At 39.2% G+C, this 19,085-nt stretch overlaps 1 protein-coding gene across 6 annotated transcripts in view; it reads left to right on the top strand.

The window, feature by feature from the left end:
• SMAD2 (SMAD family member 2) overlaps nt 1-17,419 on the top strand; it is a 50,421-nt gene extending 33,002 nt beyond the window's left edge. For 3 of the 6 annotated variants that reach the window (XM_042028831.1, XM_042028832.1, XM_042028836.1), the window contains 10 exons: nt 309-398; nt 1,537-1,730; nt 2,213-2,347; nt 5,883-5,957; nt 6,882-6,944; nt 7,528-7,581; nt 8,652-8,864; nt 10,608-10,745; nt 10,902-11,046; nt 15,416-17,419. In XM_042028831.1, coding sequence (XP_041884765.1) covers nt 309-398; nt 1,537-1,730; nt 2,213-2,347; nt 5,883-5,957; nt 6,882-6,944; nt 7,528-7,581; nt 8,652-8,864; nt 10,608-10,745; nt 10,902-11,046; nt 15,416-15,539 — 1,231 coding nt within the window. In that variant the 3' untranslated portion in view covers nt 15,540-17,419. The remainder of the gene's footprint in view (nt 1-308; nt 399-1,536; nt 1,731-2,212; nt 2,348-5,882; nt 5,958-6,881; nt 6,945-7,527; nt 7,582-8,651; nt 8,865-10,607; nt 10,746-10,901; nt 11,047-15,415) is intronic. The other 3 variants (XM_042028834.1, XM_042028833.1, XM_042028835.1) reach the window with 3 other exon arrangements.
• The last annotated feature ends 1,666 nt before the right edge of the window (nt 17,420-19,085 follow it).

Here is a 19,085-nt window from a genome sequence, read left to right as displayed (position 1 = left end):
ACTAGGCTGAGGAAGTTTTGCGTGTTTTAAGGAACATTGCAACTGTATCAATTATTAAAACCAGAGAACTTGTTCACCTTTAAAAACATTTATCATTTACCTTGAATCACTTGTTCCATTTTGATAGCCTCCTTCATATAGAAAATATAGCATGAGATGTCAGTTTAAATGCCAGTCTAACAGTGCTCTATCTTCTATGTGAAAGGAAGTATTCTGTACATTTTTCCATGTTTGACATCATGGTGTTTTGAATAACCATGTTCCATATTCATATCAATTTTTTGTTTTTGTTTTCAATTTATGCACAGCACTTGCTCTGAAATTTGGGGACTGAGTACACCAAACACGATAGATCAGTGGGATACAACAGGCCTTTACAGCTTCTCTGAACAAACCAGGTGAATATTCTGCCCTCTCTCGCATCATAAAAATCTTGTGGGAGGGATTGGCTTTGGAGGGTCTGTAATGGGATGCTTTAGCTGTAAAATAGACTAAAATGATTCCTAGGCCTCTCATGGTGCAGCATTTTGAAGTATTTCCTTGCCAATGTAGGAATCAGTGTGTTCACAGCTGATGTTTTGACCAATGAAACTCTTAATTCTACAATTACTCCTTTTTCATGCCAGTGCTATTGAAAGAATGGGAAGACTTGTTAAATGCAAGCTCTAACATGATTTGGTATTAATATTAACAAAGTTGGAAAACGTAATTCTTTAGACCTAATCTTACAAAGTGTTTAAACTGCTTTGTATGCCACAAGCTTTCCGTTAAATCTTGCTAATTGGCTCAGATACGAGCTACTAATGAATTGTTTGTAAATTCTTTAGTAGTTAATGGTGGGCAAATTCTAAACAGGGTCTTTATTTTTTCATGTCACATTACTTGATTTGTGTATTGAGGTTTGTCTCCCATCCCATAACAATCATAAACATCTGCATTTGTGTAAGCATATGCAGTCTGTCTTAAAACTAGCAAAACGTTTTCAGCTGGTAGCAAGGCAGATGAAGTGAAGAAGATAAACTGTACAGCCCTTACAAGATGTGCATTCATGTTTTTTTGCATTACCGTTATACTGCCATGTGGATCACTTGGGCAGCTGACTGCTTATAGGCTTATTTGCAGTCCTGTGGGAATTCTTATGCTTAAAACCATAAAGCATCCATGCCACAGCAAAGCCTTGAGGTGCCTTTAGCAGTGGAAGGGTCCATTAAGTGTGTGATTTTATTTTTAACAACTGTCTTCTGCATTTAAAAAAAAGTATATGAAGCAATCATTCTAAATACTTGGTTGGATGTAAGTGGCTTTTAATGAACTCTAAATTCACTGGCAATAATTGGAGCAGCTCAAAAATAAGTTGTCATTGCTTGATACTATCATTTTCATTGCATTTGAAGCCTTTTAACTAGAGTGTAAATGTCACTAGCAGAGTCAATGCACTGAATTCCGAGAAAGAACTAGCCGTGTGTGTGCTCTGTTGCTCGAGTGACCGAGGTGGCACGCAGTCTGTAAACACTTCTCAACATCTTTCCCCTGCAGATCTCTCGATGGCCGTCTGCAGGTGTCTCACCGCAAGGGATTGCCACATGTCATTTACTGCCGCCTGTGGCGCTGGCCAGACCTTCACAGCCACCATGAACTTAAGGCAATTGAAAACTGTGAATATGCTTTTAATCTTAAAAAGGATGAAGTATGTGTAAACCCTTACCACTACCAGAGAGTGGAGACACCAGGTAGGAGGACTGCTTCCGACTTTCTGTTGCAGCATCTGTGTGTGCTTGTTCAGCATAGTGTTTTAAATGAAAAATAAGAGAAAGGTCCTCTTGATAGAAGTGCAAGATTCTTAGAGATACAGTTTTGAGATCATGTCCCTGAAAGTTTTTAATAATAAAGTTACTGAAAAATTCTTACAGATTTGTTTATAAACACTTCCAAGACTGCTAGCAGTTTCCAGCTGGCCAGGTGCATTTCAGACTGAATAGGACAAAAAAGTTGATTTACCTTTGCTAATGTGGAATAGTATTACTTAAGGCACCTCAGGAATCCCATCTCTTCCAGTAACTAACTGTGCAAATGTAGTATTAGCAGTGCTGAGTTCCAGAAAATGTCAAAACATCTGACGAAACTGTTAGGTCTTTTAGATTTATTTTCTTCCCTTTAGCTCACAGAGTAGTGTATTTTGATTACCAATGCTTTTTGAATTTTGCTTTTCCAGTCTTGCCTCCTGTGCTTGTGCCGCGCCACACTGAGATCCTAACGGAGCTGCCGCCTCTGGATGACTATACTCATTCCATTCCTGAGAACACTAACTTTCCAGCTGGGATTGAACCACAGAGCAATTACATACCAGGTATTTTCTGAACTCCCACAGCCTGTAGACAGTGTGTTCTCACGTTGTGCCACTGGAACAAAGATGGTCATTTCATCCTTGTAAGTGATCAAATTAACTGAAATACACACCAGTAAATTAGATTTAGTTGATTTTGTGTATTAATTCCAATGGAAATACCTAAACACTGTTGTTTGCAGAACATGATCCTGTGTGAAACCGTATTGCTGTCATTTCACAATAGCTTACTTGGTTTCATTAGCTTATTTAAGATTCAGAATGCTAATAAGTGCTAAGTAGATCTTCACCTTATGCTTTAAGCCTCTTCCACAAACATACAGAGGTTGCCAAATGCTGTGCATTGCAGGTTGAGTAATTAACTGATGCTCGATCTCATCATATGTAATATGTGGAGAAAACCTTTAAGTTGCAAAGCAGTGACTTAAAAAGTGTCTTGATCTGTAGTTCACATCAGTAATGGTCTGCTTTAGCTTTTTGTTACTATTGTGTGCATACAGTTTTGTCTTTTTGGTATGAAAGAACAACCTAACAATATTGAACTATTAAAGAATTTCTCCTCCCCCTCTTTGGCCCTTTTTCCACCCCAGAACAAACACCAATGCTAATCTGCTGCACCCAAAACCTTGTTAACCCTCATTGAAACATAAAATCAGTGACCTTTGTTTCCTGCCCCAGCTTCCTGTTCGTATCTCTTCAGGAAGTTGCCTGGAGTGTAAAACCAAGTAAAGCTGAAGTTTGCTCATAAATGTTTAATACATTCATTCATGTTACAAATAAGCTGAAAATTCACATCTGGAATCTCTGAAAGAATGAGATGACTGCCCCAGAACTCAAATATGTGCAATGTAAAAATTGTACCTACAGGTGTTAAGCAGAATGTTGCTTGTGTTTTCTTTAAATATATCCAAGAATTGAAATGGCATTAGACAATCAATTAATTTGACCGTTCTGTTTAATTTTGGCCACATGTGTTGCCACCTTTATAGAGCAATTTAAAGTGCTAGAAGTTGGTGTTGATTTCTTGTGTGTGCTTTTTTGACTGAAACTGAAGGGTTTTGATAACAATTGCAAACAACTTACTGGAAAGCCACCTTTTGCAAATCCAGTGCTATGGAAATGAGCTAAAGTAGTTATTTCCAGGAAGTTTGCTCAGGGTGATTGTAGGAATTCACATGATCTTCACATGTTTATGCAGGTGATGCCATGAAGATTTTTGCCTTTTCTTTTATACCCCTGTTATACCTTTTTACAGCTTCTGTATTCCTAGTGCTTTTTGCCTACATTCTTGGACTTGTTTGTCAAGCTGAGAGACTAAACACTTTAGAGGCTTTGTAGGTAGGGGTTAGTGTGCCCCAGACCCCAAGGTCCTCTCCAGAGCACATGCTGTAAACTAAGATAGAACCATCCAGGGGAAGGCTCCTTGGGGAGGGGGGGGGGGCTCATTCAAGCTTCTCATTGGGGAATTTTTGATAGATATGCTAATTAGTAAGACCTATAGCGTTATACCAGATCTTTTGGGGATGTGCATTTGACCTGGACATAGTGCACCTAAGGATCCTTAAAATAAATACCAAGGTAAAATCCCTTTTCCCCTTCTAACTGTGTTTGACTCCTGATTTTAAGACCAGGAGAAGGCATCACAGGTAACTACACCTCCTTCTCTTTGTCACTGACACCCTCCTTTTGCTCATATCGTGGTATCTTACTTTATTTGACCTTGCTGACTTAATCCGGAACGCTTGGCTGGGCTCTGATAAGCCTTATTTCCTTGACAGCCTTCTTCAGAGAACCGTTTTCTTTAGCTGTAGGGCAGGCTCACATCTGGTATTTGCACCCCAGTCCTGTCTCAGTACCTGATCTACAAGAGAGCTTGGTGATCATGAAAGGTGCAGGATGGCCTTTGGGAGCTGCGTGTTCCAGCTCAGGTTCTGGATGGGCTGAGCTGCATCGTCCACGCTTCTGGCAGCGCTCAGGCTCTACTACAGATTGTTAGTACCCCACCTGAGTGTTCATTTCCAGCTGTGTGGTGCTCAACCTCTGACCCTAAACTATTAATAGTACTAGGTGGAGTAAATCTTCTCTGCTCAGGCAGAGGCTAGACAAGGAAAATAATCCGTGCCAAAGAGCCTAGATTAGCAGCTGGAAACAGGAGTCATGGGCTGGATTGGAAATGTGTATTGACTTTTTGCCACAGCTGTGGGCTTAACTATAGCAAATGATTTGGAGAAGGGTGGAGTCCCTTTTATCACAATGAATGCTGTAAAAATCTTCAAAATGGGTATGATTTTTGTTATCGTATTTCGTACTAGTGAAGATTTCCCTTAATTGTCCTTTTAAATTCTCACTTGAATTTTGTCACATCTATATTTAGCACACAGGATGAATCAAAGATAAAATTCTCTCAGTTCATTTTAATTTAATCAACTGCCTTAATCTAGTTTCCTCTCACTAATTTCCTTCTGATCTCATGATATTGCAGTACATCTCAGACATGATGTTTGTTATAATTTTATTTTATTTCTTAAGCAAAAAGGCTTTATCTTTAAATTTCTGCTGTTTGGTAATAATGTAATTAAAGGTGTTTAATCCATGGAAGTTTCAGGGACAATTCTAAAGTGATTGTAGAGATAGTTAGCTTCAAACACTTTCACTAAAGAAATGCAGGTTCTGCCTTTAATATGTAGGAAAAGACATTTTCCCAGTTCAAAGAAAATTATTTCCTGAAAGGCAGTTGGTTAACTCGTTATCTGGATTACAAAGAACATTTTGAATGGAGAAGATGTACATACATACTCTCCTGGGTTTTGAAGATATTTCTGAGGAATTAGACACAGTTTCTGGTATCAGAACACTTCAAAGTTGGTACTGAGTTTACTTCAGTCTGTGAAATTCTGTCTTTAAAGAAAGCTAGTTAAAAGAATTAATGGTAGTTTTAATAGAGTTTAGAAGTATTAGTAGTAGTAATAATAGAACTTGTGCAATGTTCTAAATTAATATAGTTACAAATGAGTCAAATCAGCAGTTGGGTATTGAAGAAATACATGTTTGGGGACTGAACTGAAAAATAACCTTTAAATTTAACAACTTCAATAAGGTGTGGGAGGGTATCTGATCTGATGGTTATCCTACATAAAGACAGCTCACATTTTTTTGTGGAAGTCACCGGATGGTTTTGTTCATTTGTAATTCTACTAAATACTAAATATGAAAGCTGTTGATCACAATTGCAAAATTATTACTCATTGTAGTGACAGTATCTTGTTTTAAATGGAACAAACAAGGATTCTGGTAATTATATAATACATTTGAGCAGTTGAGTGACATACAAATGAAGATACATTTTACATACCAATAAGGCAGGTAATGTGTTTGAAGTCCTACTTGAAGAAAAAAGAGACAGCAAAATGACATTCTGATTCAGTGTTCAGGTGTTACAGAGCTCATGAAGATGTGATGGCAAAATGCACAAGAGTTAAATCTTACAGAAGTTTTCCCAGTCATTCTACAAATTGGTGGATTTTTCTTTTTTTAATAGAAACACCTCCTCCAGGATATATCAGTGAAGATGGAGAAACAAGTGACCAGCAGCTGAACCAAAGCATGGATACAGGTAACATTTATTTTTCATTACTTTCCAGGCTTTGGATTACTAGCTGTGATTCCTCTGCATAGGGGCATGAATTCAGCCCAAAAGATGGTCACAGTTTTCCTCTGTAAAACCTGGTGTTTTCTGCTTAAAATACCCCTTTCAGTCCTTAATGAACAAAACAATTTTTTGCCAGAGAAATGCTTTTAAAACATTCTGTGACATATTAAGTATATTACATTTGTTTCGTAACAGAAGTATACAAGTCTAATTAAGACTTCACCAGAAAGCCTTAAAATAGATTTTAATAGCTAATTGGTTTCAACCATTCCCCAGTAAACAGGTTCATTGAAGCAAAATGTCTGTTGGCCTAAACAAGTTACAGGCAATCTGTGTTCTGAGAACCTGTCTCTAATTGACAAACTTACCACTTCTGCCATTAATTCTTGCATGGAAGGTTCTATGGCAAAAGTAGCAGCATTTGTGCCTTTGTATGTAAGAGTTTCTAGATAATGTGGTTGACCTTAGACTTGGACAAAGCACAGTTAATGTGCTGGGTAAGAACCTCCTGCTGAGTGTTGGCAGACATGAGTGTGCTTGGTTAGCTAATGTTAGCAACCATTTTCAGTAAGTTGGAATCAGCTGCACCAGTTTCTGTAAGAACTGCAATATTTTCCCACTTACGTGACAATAAATACCTTAATTAAAACAGCCTGACATCAGCAGTCACTGTAGGAATGTTTCTGTGAAAGTCTCTGTATTTTGCTGCTTTGTATGCAAATTGTATTGTAGGGTTCATGTTTTTCTGAGTTTTTAATCCTCCTTCTGGGAAAGAATTATTTCCTCAAATGAGGAAATCTAGCTTGCTCTTTTCTGGAGATCATAGAATCGTAAATTACAGAATGGTTTGGGATAAAAGGTACCTTAGAGACCCTCTCTTTCCACCAGGGACACCTTGCACTACCCCATGTTGCTCCAAGCCCTGTCCAGCCTGGCCTTGGACACTTCCAGGTATGGGGCAGCCACAGCTTCTCTGGGAAACCTGTACCAGGGCCTCACCATCCTCAGCATAAAGATTTTTTTTCCCAATATCTAATCTAAATTTCTCCTCTTTCAGTTTGAAGCCTTTCCCTCTTGTGCTGTCACCACCTACTCTTATAAACAGTCCCTTTCCAACTTTCTTGAAGGCTCCCTTCAGATACTGGAAGGTCTTTCTCAAGATAAACTTTCTCCTTTGAGAACAGATATGTCTTCTCTCATCCTCTCTTTCTTACCTGCTTTTTCACTGAATTTGGGAAGACACTACCTTCTCACTGGATAAGTGCATAAATAATGTTAAAGAGTGTGCACGAAGTGAGAGTTCTACCAAATACAATGCTAAGTTAATTGAGTCTTTATGAGGAGGGGTGGGTTCTCAGAAGTCTGGAAAATTGAATGAAATCCTAATTCAGAGTAAGTGTGTGATATTCCAGAAAACTGAGGTTTCTTACTCTGAAAAACTTAAATGTAAACCTGATTTAGATAATGGTTATGCCTACTGATCTGAAATAATGAAAACCATTTGCTCTGAAACCTGTCTGTCTTGCTTCAACAGGATCTCCGGCAGAGCTGTCTCCTAGTACTCTCTCTCCAGTTAATCATAGCCTGGGTAAGCTGGAAATACTTACAATTATTTCTCTATGTGTGGTGACACTTCATTATGTATGTAATTACTTTAAAAGTGAAAATGCACTGTAAGAAATTAAGGGCTATATTAAGAGGTGACTGTTGGGTTGGCTTCCTGATGTTAAGTATGATGGGGCTGGGTTAATCACTTGTTAACAATTACTGTGTTTCTGTACCTGTTGAGCTCCTAGCAAAGAGAAAGAGTGATATTTTTGTGTGTGCAAGAATTGCATTTATAAAATAAATAGCTTAAAGGATGTTTGCCTGTCCATAATGCTGGCTAGACTTGCTGTCTCCCTTGTGTGTGTGCTCTGCTGCTCTTCTCATGTACTGTTTCACCTATAACCACAACACAGTTGTTGCTCCCACATTAGTAGCCCACCTGCTTTGATCCGGTGCCATTGCTGTGTGTCTGTGTAAGTGCCTCAGGAAGATCAGATTGCCATGGGTTTGTTTAAGGAATGGTGACAGGATGTGACAGGAAAATGCTGTTCAGAACGCTGAGTAAGTAATTAGGGTAGGTAAAAAGGGGAAGCAGTGAAGAAAAGACTGGAGATACACTGGGAAGATACTGCACTCTAGCAGGGGACAATGAAATATCTTAGAAGTACCTTTATCTAAAGAGATAGTGTAATACAAAGAACGTGATTTTCATTTTTTTTTTCCCCTTTTTGTTGTTCAGTGTTTGATAGTTTAATCTTTAATGCTGCCAGAATGTTTGCAAGCTATAGAAAATGCAACAGGAATGTCTCAACATCTGGCGCTCAGAGCGCCATTAGCTTAATCATTTTGCCGAGCAAAATGCAAGTACTGAACTAAATGAGCTGTGGTCAGATTAGATCACCCCTTCTTCCCCTCCTCCTTCCTTTGTGTGGAAGATTGAATTCCATTCTGTTTACTGAAGTAGGTAAAAAGGACAGCAAGCAAAATATAGTTTAAGTAGTTTGAGGAGACTACTGCTTTCATTTCTGGGAGAGACAAATAGCAGGGTAGATCGATCTACATTCAGCCTCAAAATCTGTGTTAAGCTTGGTTTTTAAAATTTTTTTTTAGACTTGCAACCAGTTACTTACTCGGAGCCTGCGTTTTGGTGTTCAATAGCATATTATGAATTGAATCAAAGAGTGGGAGAAACCTTCCATGCGTCTCAGCCTTCCCTGACTGTAGATGGCTTTACAGATCCATCAAATTCAGAACGATTTTGTCTAGGTCTGCTTTCCAATGTAAACAGAAATGCTACAGTGGAAATGACAAGGCGACATATAGGTAAAGATCTCTGATCTTTTAACTATTTAATTTCATTTTGTTGGTTAAATTATCTGGGGTGATCCAGGTAGGATGTGTGTTGGGTTCCTTTCACCCTTGTGCAGCCAGCCATCAGCCTTATATTGTATCTCAGGGCTTGTCAAGGATAGTTTGGTCTCTCTGGCTGAGAACAGAAGTGGAAAGACACAGAGTCACTGCTTCTGAAATTAGGGAGAAATGTAGCATCCTCTGCCACTGAAGCCAGTTTAAATTGGGAAGAGATGTAGTGATGTCTGGAGCTGAAAGGAGCTGCCTTTCCTCACTCAGTAGCCCCTAAGCTGGTGGCAGCAGCAGTCACACAGCTGTCACGCTGAGAGCAGCACAGGAGGAAGCCACTGCTGTATGGCATTCCTGTTGCTCACGTTGCTGTTCTTGCCTTCTGGAAAATGATGATGCACCAAAGCATCCTGGGGGGCAGATTCTTGGGTCACAGGCTCCTCAATGGGCTGCTCTGCCCTGGGCAGCATTTATATTCAGAATTGAAATTTAAGCTTTAATTACAAAATATTAACATGTTGCTTAGTTTATTGTAGTTTATAAAATGCAGAATGGACACTGACAGGATGAAATTCTGAATTCTTTTCTCAAAAGCTGCTATTGAGAAAAAACTATTGTTGAGAGCACATTGTTTTGACATGATTAAGATTTTCTTTGTAACAGTTAATCAAGAATGTTGTTTTCCACAACACAGTGTCTTGACTTTGGGTTCTTCAGTAAACTACCTTCATTCTTTTTTTTTTTCTGGATACTTTCATTAGCAACACTTATGAGATTTTGTTGTTGTTGTTGTTGTTGTTTTTACTTTCAGTAAAATTTCAACCTCTTCAGTAGAACTGAACCTTTTATGCCAAGTCCAAATGCCAAATCCAAATGCTCATCTTAATAAAATTTTACATGTGCAGAAACGCAGGCTGTGCCTGTGCTGACTGGTCAAAATGATCAATGATGGTGAAAAGCAAGAATCTCATGAGCCCTCACTCTTTGATAGAGGAGCTCACATTTTGTTTGAAAAATTGTTTTAACAAAAAAGGCAAATGGAAACTACGGGCTATAAAGGGTCTGTTAATTATAAATAGTTCTCTCTGGGAGATCAATTGCACATTATTTACTTTCTGCTAGAAATAAACCATGCAGATTTTTTTCCACTCAGAGGGACAGAACAAAATAACAATTTAAAAGTGGGCAACTGGGGGTTTTTTCTCAGGGTTTTTTTTTTTTTGTAATAGGGCTAAATGAAATCATACCGTTTTTGTATGGGGGTGTATGCAGTAGGTTGTGAAACTGTGGGTGCATGTAAGCAAGAGTATTGCAGTGGTGATCTTGTGTTTTCTCTTTTGACCATAGTGGCCTGTACTGCTTCACATACAATGCTTTAATATTAGCACAAGTTTTAATTCTGTTTTAATGAACACTGCTTCTGAGCTTGGATTTCGTTACAAACCATTATTTGGCTGGAAAATTCTCTTTCACTTTTGACCAAAAATAATTCTGCTTCTCCTTCATATATTGTGCATTCGTGGGAGAAAAGTGCAACTTAATTGTGTTCTGCTCCTGCTACAGCTGTTAGCACAGCAGTGAGGTTCTGTAGATAATTGATTTCTGTTTTTGTTGTAAAGAAAAACCTTGGCCTTCTCTGAAAAATAAACTCCCTTTTTCCCTAATCTGCTAGTGTCATAACTAGAGTTCCTTTGGATTTTGCTACAGGGAGGGGAGTGCGTCTGTATTACATTGGCGGAGAAGTTTTTGCCGAGTGCCTGAGTGATAGCGCGATCTTCGTTCAGAGCCCCAACTGTAATCAAAGATACGGCTGGCATCCTGCAACTGTGTGCAAAATTCCACCAGGTTAGTAGCCTACCAAAAGTCTCGTGTGAAAGTACCCAGTGGAGTTATTCACTGAAGGACATTTGCGTTCCTTTTTTGTAATTTCTTCATTGATTCAGTCTTCTGTGTAGCAAACACAAATGTATTCACTAACTGTACCTTTTTGACTCTTCATAGGATGCAATCTAAAAATCTTTAATAACCAAGAATTTGCTGCTCTTCTGGCTCAATCTGTGAATCAGGGCTTTGAAGCAGTTTATCAGCTTACTAGAATGTGTACCATAAGAATGAGCTTTGTTAAAGGATGGGGGGCTGAATACAGGTAAGAAGAGAAAACCCTTTGTTCTTAAATTTAGAGTTAGTTATTTTTGTTCTTTCACTAGTATACCATTTCTGTCTGGCTTGAAAGCCATACAGAATACTTACACACTTCTTGCTGCTATTGTGGATATGCTGTCTGCAAATTGAACCCATATTTTCCTTTTTTGTCTCCCTCGGCTATGGAACCGCTAAGTTACAAAGCCCATAAACTGATTTTAGTGTTGCATTGAAGCCAACTGTTGAGCAAGGAGTGTTGTCAAAGTTCCGTTCCCTTGCTCAGTCCTGCTGGCTTGCATGTTGTGGTGAAATCCATGACAACATCTTGAAGTTTCACAGTTTGTGCTGTGAGATTATTTGCTGTTTGTTAGACCTGCAGTCATTTTGGTCTCTGTCCTGTTCTGCAATGTAGCATGAGTTCCTTAGGTTTTGATGCAGGATGGGGTTGGTGGTACCCAACGGAGAGACTTGCAGTGCCTATTGCAGAATGAAATAGCTGTGGAGAGCATGCATCTAAGGGATGGCAAGTATTTTGGAACTTGTAGTGGAAAAAGCTTTGCAGGAGTAAGATGACTGTTTACGTAGTAAAACTTCTAAAAACAGTTCTTTGAGTGGAAAAAATAGCACTCTATCTGCTTTTGAATAGATTCCAATTGTATTCTCTATTAGCACAAATAAAAAGCTGTAGTTGAGGACAGTGCCTGTTTTTAATGTAGTATGGAAATTCAGGAAGAAAAGGAATTGACTTCTAACTGAGCAGTTTTAAAGATTTCATTATTTTGGAGAACTGTAACTGAGGTTTTAAACAAATCTCTTAAGCCTCTCTAGAAACTGTCCTCTGAAGGAATGAAGTCTGACCTGTGTGTACCCTAATGCAGTACATAATGATTTTTTTAATGCCGTATAATTTCTGAAGTTGAATAATGGCATGTAGGCTCCACTTGGGTTGATTCCTTTATCTGCTCTTGAAATACATACATGTAAATAGCAGTGCCAGTATGTGGGGGAGGTTTCTCAGCTAAATGAAGCCAACTTTGTAATAGTCTAATGAGATGAAATAAGAAATTTGAGTAATGGAATAAATTGGTACCTCTTTGTTAGGAAGAGGTACACAAAAAATCTGGCTCAGGTTTAAAGAGCTATTGGATTTGGCTCTGGAGGAGTATGTATACACTTAGACATAATTAAATACAACATTCAAATCTGAGCAGAAGAAAGGCTTAATCAGGCAGATTATATAGAAGCATCTTGAAGTGAACAGAGTGTAAGTGCTGGTTTAAAACTGTGGGGAGGCTTTTGTTAAAGTTACTTCTGAGTGGGGAGAATGTTGGTGGTTGGTCTATAAACTGTTTGTAGACCATAGGATTGAAAAAATGCAGTAGTAGCACTGCCAAAATAGCACAAAAACTGGATGCTGAGTAATACTGAACTAGTTTCTTTGCACCTCTCTTTTAGATGATGCTAATAAATTACTGATACACAAAGCTTGTAAATATGCTGCAGTTGGGATTAGAGCAAGAAGAGGTAGCTCCAGCAAACTCAACCTTGAATTTAAATTAACGTAGTCTGACTTGTCAAAATGGACCAAAGAACACTGTAAACCCCATCACTCTTGTTAAAACCTCCATGCTTCGTTATTATGTGAAAGTGTTTCTCATAGAACAGGCTTGGACAAAGGCAAAGCATTGCTTGCACTTTAGGCATATGTGCATAAATGTGCAGGTATGGCAAGGTAATACGTTTTATAGGCTTGGTAGACAAAATACCTTACAAAGCTTTTTGCTGTGTTACGTGTTGGCCCAAATTGGGGATGGTAGAAGTTTAGAAGGTCAGATCACCAGTTAAGTGTTCATGTTCGTGCAGGAACTATCCAGATCCAGGATCATCTTTTAGAGAAAGTTCAGTAGAGGTAATTAGTGATCTTTGAACTGGAAGTCTGTGGGCTGAAGAAGCTGAGTTTTTAGCTTTAAGATGGTTGCTTAGTGACTGTCAGTATTTAATCAATTTTTACCACCCTAGTGCAAAGCCAGGGTTGTTGAACAGACCCAGTTGTAAAATTTTGAGGAAGTGTGTTGTGAAATACATCGTAGGGGAGTTTACAGTGGTGGAATAATGAACTTCCTTTTTTGGGAGAGGATTCAAGAGTAAATGGAATTATATTTCCTGTGGTTCAGACTTGTTTTTCTGTTGTATCACTTTGTTCTGGCATAGGCATTTGGGGCTAAGATAACTGTTTTGTAGAGTGCTGAAAGAGCACAGACCCCAGCTGCTGTCTTCTCCTAGAAAATGTGAAACTTTTGAAATCAATCTTCACTGTCTTAATCTTTCTGCCTTTTCAGTTCCTCTGTTTATATAAACATCTTTCCTTAAAGCAAAGGACTGCAGTGCCAACTGTAAAAATGAAGGAGCTGGGTTTGTGTCTGACTAATCTGCTGCCTTTGAATCTTGGGATAGCTGGAATTACTAGGAAAAACTGGCTTAGCAACAACAGTCTTGCCAATCTAGTTAGGGAAAACTCCCATGCCTGGAGTGGGTGCAGTGAAACAACAGGATTTCTCAGTCAGAGTATGTCCAATACTGATTTCTTTACTTTGGAGATGAGAAGGAAGATGTTTGAATAACAGGTCTCTGAAACAAAGGAACATGGGAGAGAGAATGAAGCTTTCATGGTTGTCAGTCCTTCCAGTCCTTACTGGAAGTTGCTATATGGTGTTTAATTAAGGGCTTCTCTTGTGGAAAATTATGGGCAAGTTAGTATAGAAGACAAGAGAAACACAGTATCTGCTTCAGTTGTTTGTGTGAGGATGTTACAGTACAAAACACATACAGAAGTGTAAGATTACAGGAAATCAGAGATAAAGTTTGGTGTTCTTTTGAGATACCGTCAGTTAGCAGAGTATAACCACACAGTGTGTTTTGATACAGTGTTTCTGACAACATCTACCAATTTCCTTATACATTTGTCATGTCATTTTCTCCAAAAAGCCAGACCTTATGATCACCATAGCATTGTGCTATTTTGCCACCTGGCAGTGCAGAGCCAAGGGTTTTTATTCTATATTTCTCAGTAGCTGTCTGTAAAATTCAAATCCAGTTATGCATGCAGACTCCTGGAAGGTTGAGATACAGCTGCACACAGTTGTTTGTGGTGTGAACACTGCATTGGTTGGACAACCTTCATTTCTTAATTTCCTTTTAGAAGTCAGGCGCTTGGTGTGGCACTTGAAGGAAATACTGCTGTTACTATTCTCCAGAGTGGAATATTCTCTTGATGTATTATGGACAAACATGTAATTATTGATGTGTCTTACATAAGTGAAGTGCTTTGGAGTTTTGAGGCTTTTTTTTTTTTTCCTGGAAAAAGTTTAGTAACAGTTATAATAATGGTTACAGATTTTTATATCTCTGTTTTTTTCTCTGAAATGTATTTATTCATATGATGCAGAATTTGTGGCAGCTTAACCTGCTTTCTGGCTGTAGTGGGTTGACTCTGGCTGGATTCCAGGCAGCCACCAAAGCAGCTCTCTCACTCCTCTTCACAGCTGGACAGGGGAGAGAAAATGTAGCAGAATGGTCGTGAGTTGAGATAAGGACCGTGAGAGATCCCTCACCAAATACCATCGTGGGAAAACCAGACTTGAATCAGAGTTACTGAATGAATTTATTGCTAACATAATCAGAGCAAGATAATGAGAAGTAAAATAAGACTTTAAGCACCTTCCCCTCCTTGCCAGCTCTTCCTCCTCCCCCAGCTGTGAAGGGAGGTAGGAATGGGTGTCGTGGTCAGTTCCTCACATGTTGTTCCTGCCACTGCTTAGGGAGGAGTCGGAATCCTTCCCCTGCTCCAGTGTGAGGTCCCTGCCATGGGAGACAGTTTTCACATGAACTCCTCTGGTGTGAGTCTGTCCCATGGGCAACAATTCACCATGAACTTCTGCAGTCAGGTGCATCTCTGCATCCTGGTGCCCTCCATGGCCTCAGGGGCACAGCTGCCTCACCATGGGCTGCACCAGGGGCTGCAGGGGAATCTCAGCTCTGGCACCTGGAGCAGCTCCTGCCCCTCCTCCTCCTGGCCTGACCTTGGTGTCTGCAGAGTTGTTCCTCTCACATGTTCTCACCCCTCTCTCTCTGGCCACAATTACAACTGGGCAACAACTTTATTTTCTTCTTAAATTGGTATCCCAGAGGCATCACCATTCCTAACTGGCCCAGACTTGACCAGCAACACATCCACCTTTGCAGCTGCCAAGGATGGACTCTGCCAGACATGGAGGAAGCTTCTGGCAGCTTCTCACAGAAGCCACCCCTGCAACTACCAAAACCTGGCCACCCCAACCCAGTACAGTGACTTTTCCCTATTCTTTGTTTTCTAGGCGGCAGACAGTAACAAGCACTCCTTGCTGGATTGAGCTTCACCTGAACGGGCCTCTACAGTGGCTGGACAAAGTATTGACTCAGATGGGTTCCCCTTCAGTTCGCTGCTCCAGCATGTCCTAAAACTCTCCTCTCTCACCAGTGGGCTAAAAATCGAGTCCAGTCAACAGACTTAATATAACAGCTCGTCTGTCGTAGTATTTGTGTGTGGTCCCCATGAACTGTTTACTATCTAAAAAGGTTTTTTAAAAAGAAAAAAAAAAAAGAAAATGAAAAAAAAAAAAAAAAGAAAAGGAAAAAAAAAAGAAAAAACAGCACTTGAGGTCTCATCAGTTAAAGCACCTTGTGGATTCTGTTTCCTATACTCTGATACTAGATGAAAATTTAGTGTATAGAAAAGCCTTCTTCAGAAAGAAGGGACAGTTCTAAAGACTCTTTAATGGTGTTTTTTATTGGGTATATAATTGAGTGTCCTAATGGTTATCAATAACATGAATAGCTAAGTATATATACAGATAATGTATCACAATCTCAAATATCACGGTATTGTGCTGTTCTACATTTTAGTTCCCATAAATAGTCATTTTGGTTTTTTGATTGGGGCAAGTACCCCATAAAATTCCAAGACTTTGCTCCCTTATTCTTTTATATTTTTTTTTTATATAAGCAGGTTTTCAAGTTGTCCTAATCATAAAAAAACTTTCCTTATAGAAAAGCTTAATTTTTTGCTGCGTTCTTAAAGAAAAAGAAAGTCCCTCCATTGGAAGGGAAAGAAACGTCTTGAGATTCATCTGTGAAGGCTTAAGACACTTTATATACTTAATGGGGCCTAAAGTGAATTCATATTAAAAATTCTGAGTATCCATCACACTAGCAGTTACTTGTTGATACCCATCTGAGTTGATGCATCTGTTGCCAGCAGTATTGCTGGCAGTGCTGTAATTTGGGACTTTTTTTGTACCTTGAATCATTGAAATGAGTGGTTTTTCTCATGGAATGGGAATTTACCATGGCTTTGGATATTTGATTAAGTGCACAAGGTTATTGGCTTAAACCTTACATCTGTATTTTTTTCATTGAATAAGTCTTACCCCTTCCTATCTGTATTTTTTTCATTTTTTTCATATGTCACTAAAAATAATGGGGTTTAGTTTTTGGAGCCATATACCTTGAGAAATCATTTCCTGGGGTAAGCTAGACTCTTTTTGTTTAGGTTTTAAATAGATGCAGCTTCTTAACATATTTCAGTAACAGAATTTAAATTTCTTATCTGAGTCGCTTCTATAGTTTACTTACACACCAGATCATATGCATTCATTATGTCATAATGGGCCTTGTTATTAAAAGTAGTTGCTTCTGCAAAACCTCTAGGATAGTGGTTGCTGAGGTATGACCAGCGAAGGAGGACTTCCAGGTTCTTCATGACAGTGCATGTTATTGTGAACCCTTGGACACTACAGCTGCACCATATTAAAAATATTCTGAAATATATTCTACAAATAAGTCTGGGTTGGGGCTGGGTTGGGAAACTGTATAGAAGGGTTATTCTGACTTGAAAAATACACATCTTACTAACAATCTTGTGATCTAGCTGTCTGTCATTCTTTTGTTATTGTGGCAGTAGCAGGATTGCCTTTGTCTGTTTTTTTCCATTGTTTCATCAATTACACTAGTTCTGTACTTCGTAAGTACAGCTAGTGATAACTTAGCTTTGAGAACAAAAATGTGGCCAGTGTTACAGCTTTTAATCACTTGACTGAATTGATGATAGTGATGGATATTTTTATGCCATAATGACTAGGGCATAGAAGCAATACCAAAAATCAAGCCTTGAAAAAGTGGGCCAGACACCTTTCAAAAATTGGCAAAGCAGTTACCAGTTTGTGCTAGTTTTACCAGTAGACTAATGTATTGGTAGAACTTGTGAACCTAAGAGATAAGCTTCATGCGTGTTGCATTTGCCTAATATGTGAATACACTAATAAAAGTTTTAATTCTCACAATGGCTGTTTGGTTTTTTGTTGTTTTTTTGGGTTTTTTTTAAATTAATTAATTGCTGTCTATTTTTTGGTTGAAGGTTAGAAGTTACCCTAACCCACCCAGATAAATGACACAAGTGTCCTTCATGTGGTGGGTGGAAAGGTAGAGTTTAGATATTAATACCACTTTCCATGCAGCTGTTGTGGAGGTTCTGGGTCTGTGTGTGTTTGGTGGTGCAGACTCCTACTCCTGATGGAGTTTATTGAAGCAGTTGCTTTTCCCTACCACAATCAAATTGCATCCTACTATCTCCGGTGTTTACTTTCACCTTTGAGACAGATAAGAGCAACTTGTCTGGGTCAGACTCATGTTTTTGAGCAGGTTGCAACTTGAATCAGTTGGGTGGCCTAATTCTGTGGTCTCCTTGCTGTGGATTTCTGAATGTGCCCAACACTGTGGCAGTGTTAGTTGCTTTGCCTTGAACATTGTAGTAATCTTGACTCTGCCTCCTCGTGGTGGGTGCTTCCAAGGAGAGTGCCAGGACCCTGCAGACATTGCCTGTGGTGCTGCCTGTGTGCAGGACCATTCTGGTCTGTGTTGAAGTCACTGTTTTTGACTTCTGCTTGTGCCACTGAAATGTTCTGCCATTGCTGCCAGCCACAGATTAGAGGTACAAGGGAACTTAGCTGTATTTGTAATGTTTGCTTGTCTGTGTTCCATTTAAATGCCTTTGGCAGTTCTTTACTAACTTTAACCTACCCCTGTTTCTTAATCCACTGCCTTTCTGACTTAGCCAGTGCTGTTATGCTCTTCTTCAAAATCATGCAGATAACCCCAGCATCTTAATGCAGAATGCCCATTGTATCTAAGGAATGTGACTTCCTCCCTCTCCGGTTCTGCCAAAGTACTGATGTCCAAAATACAAATAAAAAGTTAATTTTTTTTTCAGTGAGGCTATTTTCTAGAATATAACACATAGCAAGCAGGGAGTACTTGAGTGGAGATGCTTTCACTAAAGTATGGGTAGCCAGCTCCTTACCTGTATCAGAGCTGGAAAAACTCTGTACAGACTCTGGGTTGCATTGACTTTAATTCCATGAGCCTGGGTCCTGATCTCTTGTCACTAGCCCTGCCTGAGCTTGATTTTCATAGTATTGCCAAAGCCAAGTGACCAAACACCAGGTAGTTGATGTAAACATCTAAGCCTAAAAATTACTTTTGAGTTGCCTTTTGTCAGCTTGGAGGCGCAGAGTTGACTTTTCTGAACTCTTCCTCCAAAGAAAAACCTGATTTCGTTTATAAGTTGTCTCAGGGCTGAAGCTGTGATAGCAATGTCAAATGCCTGGACTTTTGCAGCTTTAAACTGTGAGAATTGATAGCAGAGTCATCCCCCTTCCTGTTGTGCATGGTTTCTGTTTAGGTGGCAAGCTCCCTGCAACAGGAATTCTCTTGTACTTCATGATTTTGTGTGGGGTCCTTTGACTTCCAGGCGGTGCTGCACAAATCCAGAACACCTTGACAGCTGTAGTGTTCTCTTGTTTTTATTCAGAATATTGTGTTTAACCAGAACTTAACCTCCTTGAGACCAATTGCAGGCAAGGAGAGTAAATAATTTAACTTCAGACTCCCTGTGAAATCGACAGGGAGAGGTAAAATCTGAATTTGGCTGTCTAGTAGCATAGGCTGTTG

The sequence above is a fragment of the Corvus kubaryi genome, unplaced genomic scaffold (genome assembly GCF_017639235.1).
Source record: "Corvus kubaryi isolate FWS band 111438036 unplaced genomic scaffold, C.kubaryi_AGA036_p1.0 37308, whole genome shotgun sequence".
NCBI classification, from domain to species: domain Eukaryota; kingdom Metazoa; phylum Chordata; class Aves; order Passeriformes; family Corvidae; genus Corvus; species Corvus kubaryi.
This window is presented reverse-complemented; position numbering and strand designations above follow the sequence as displayed.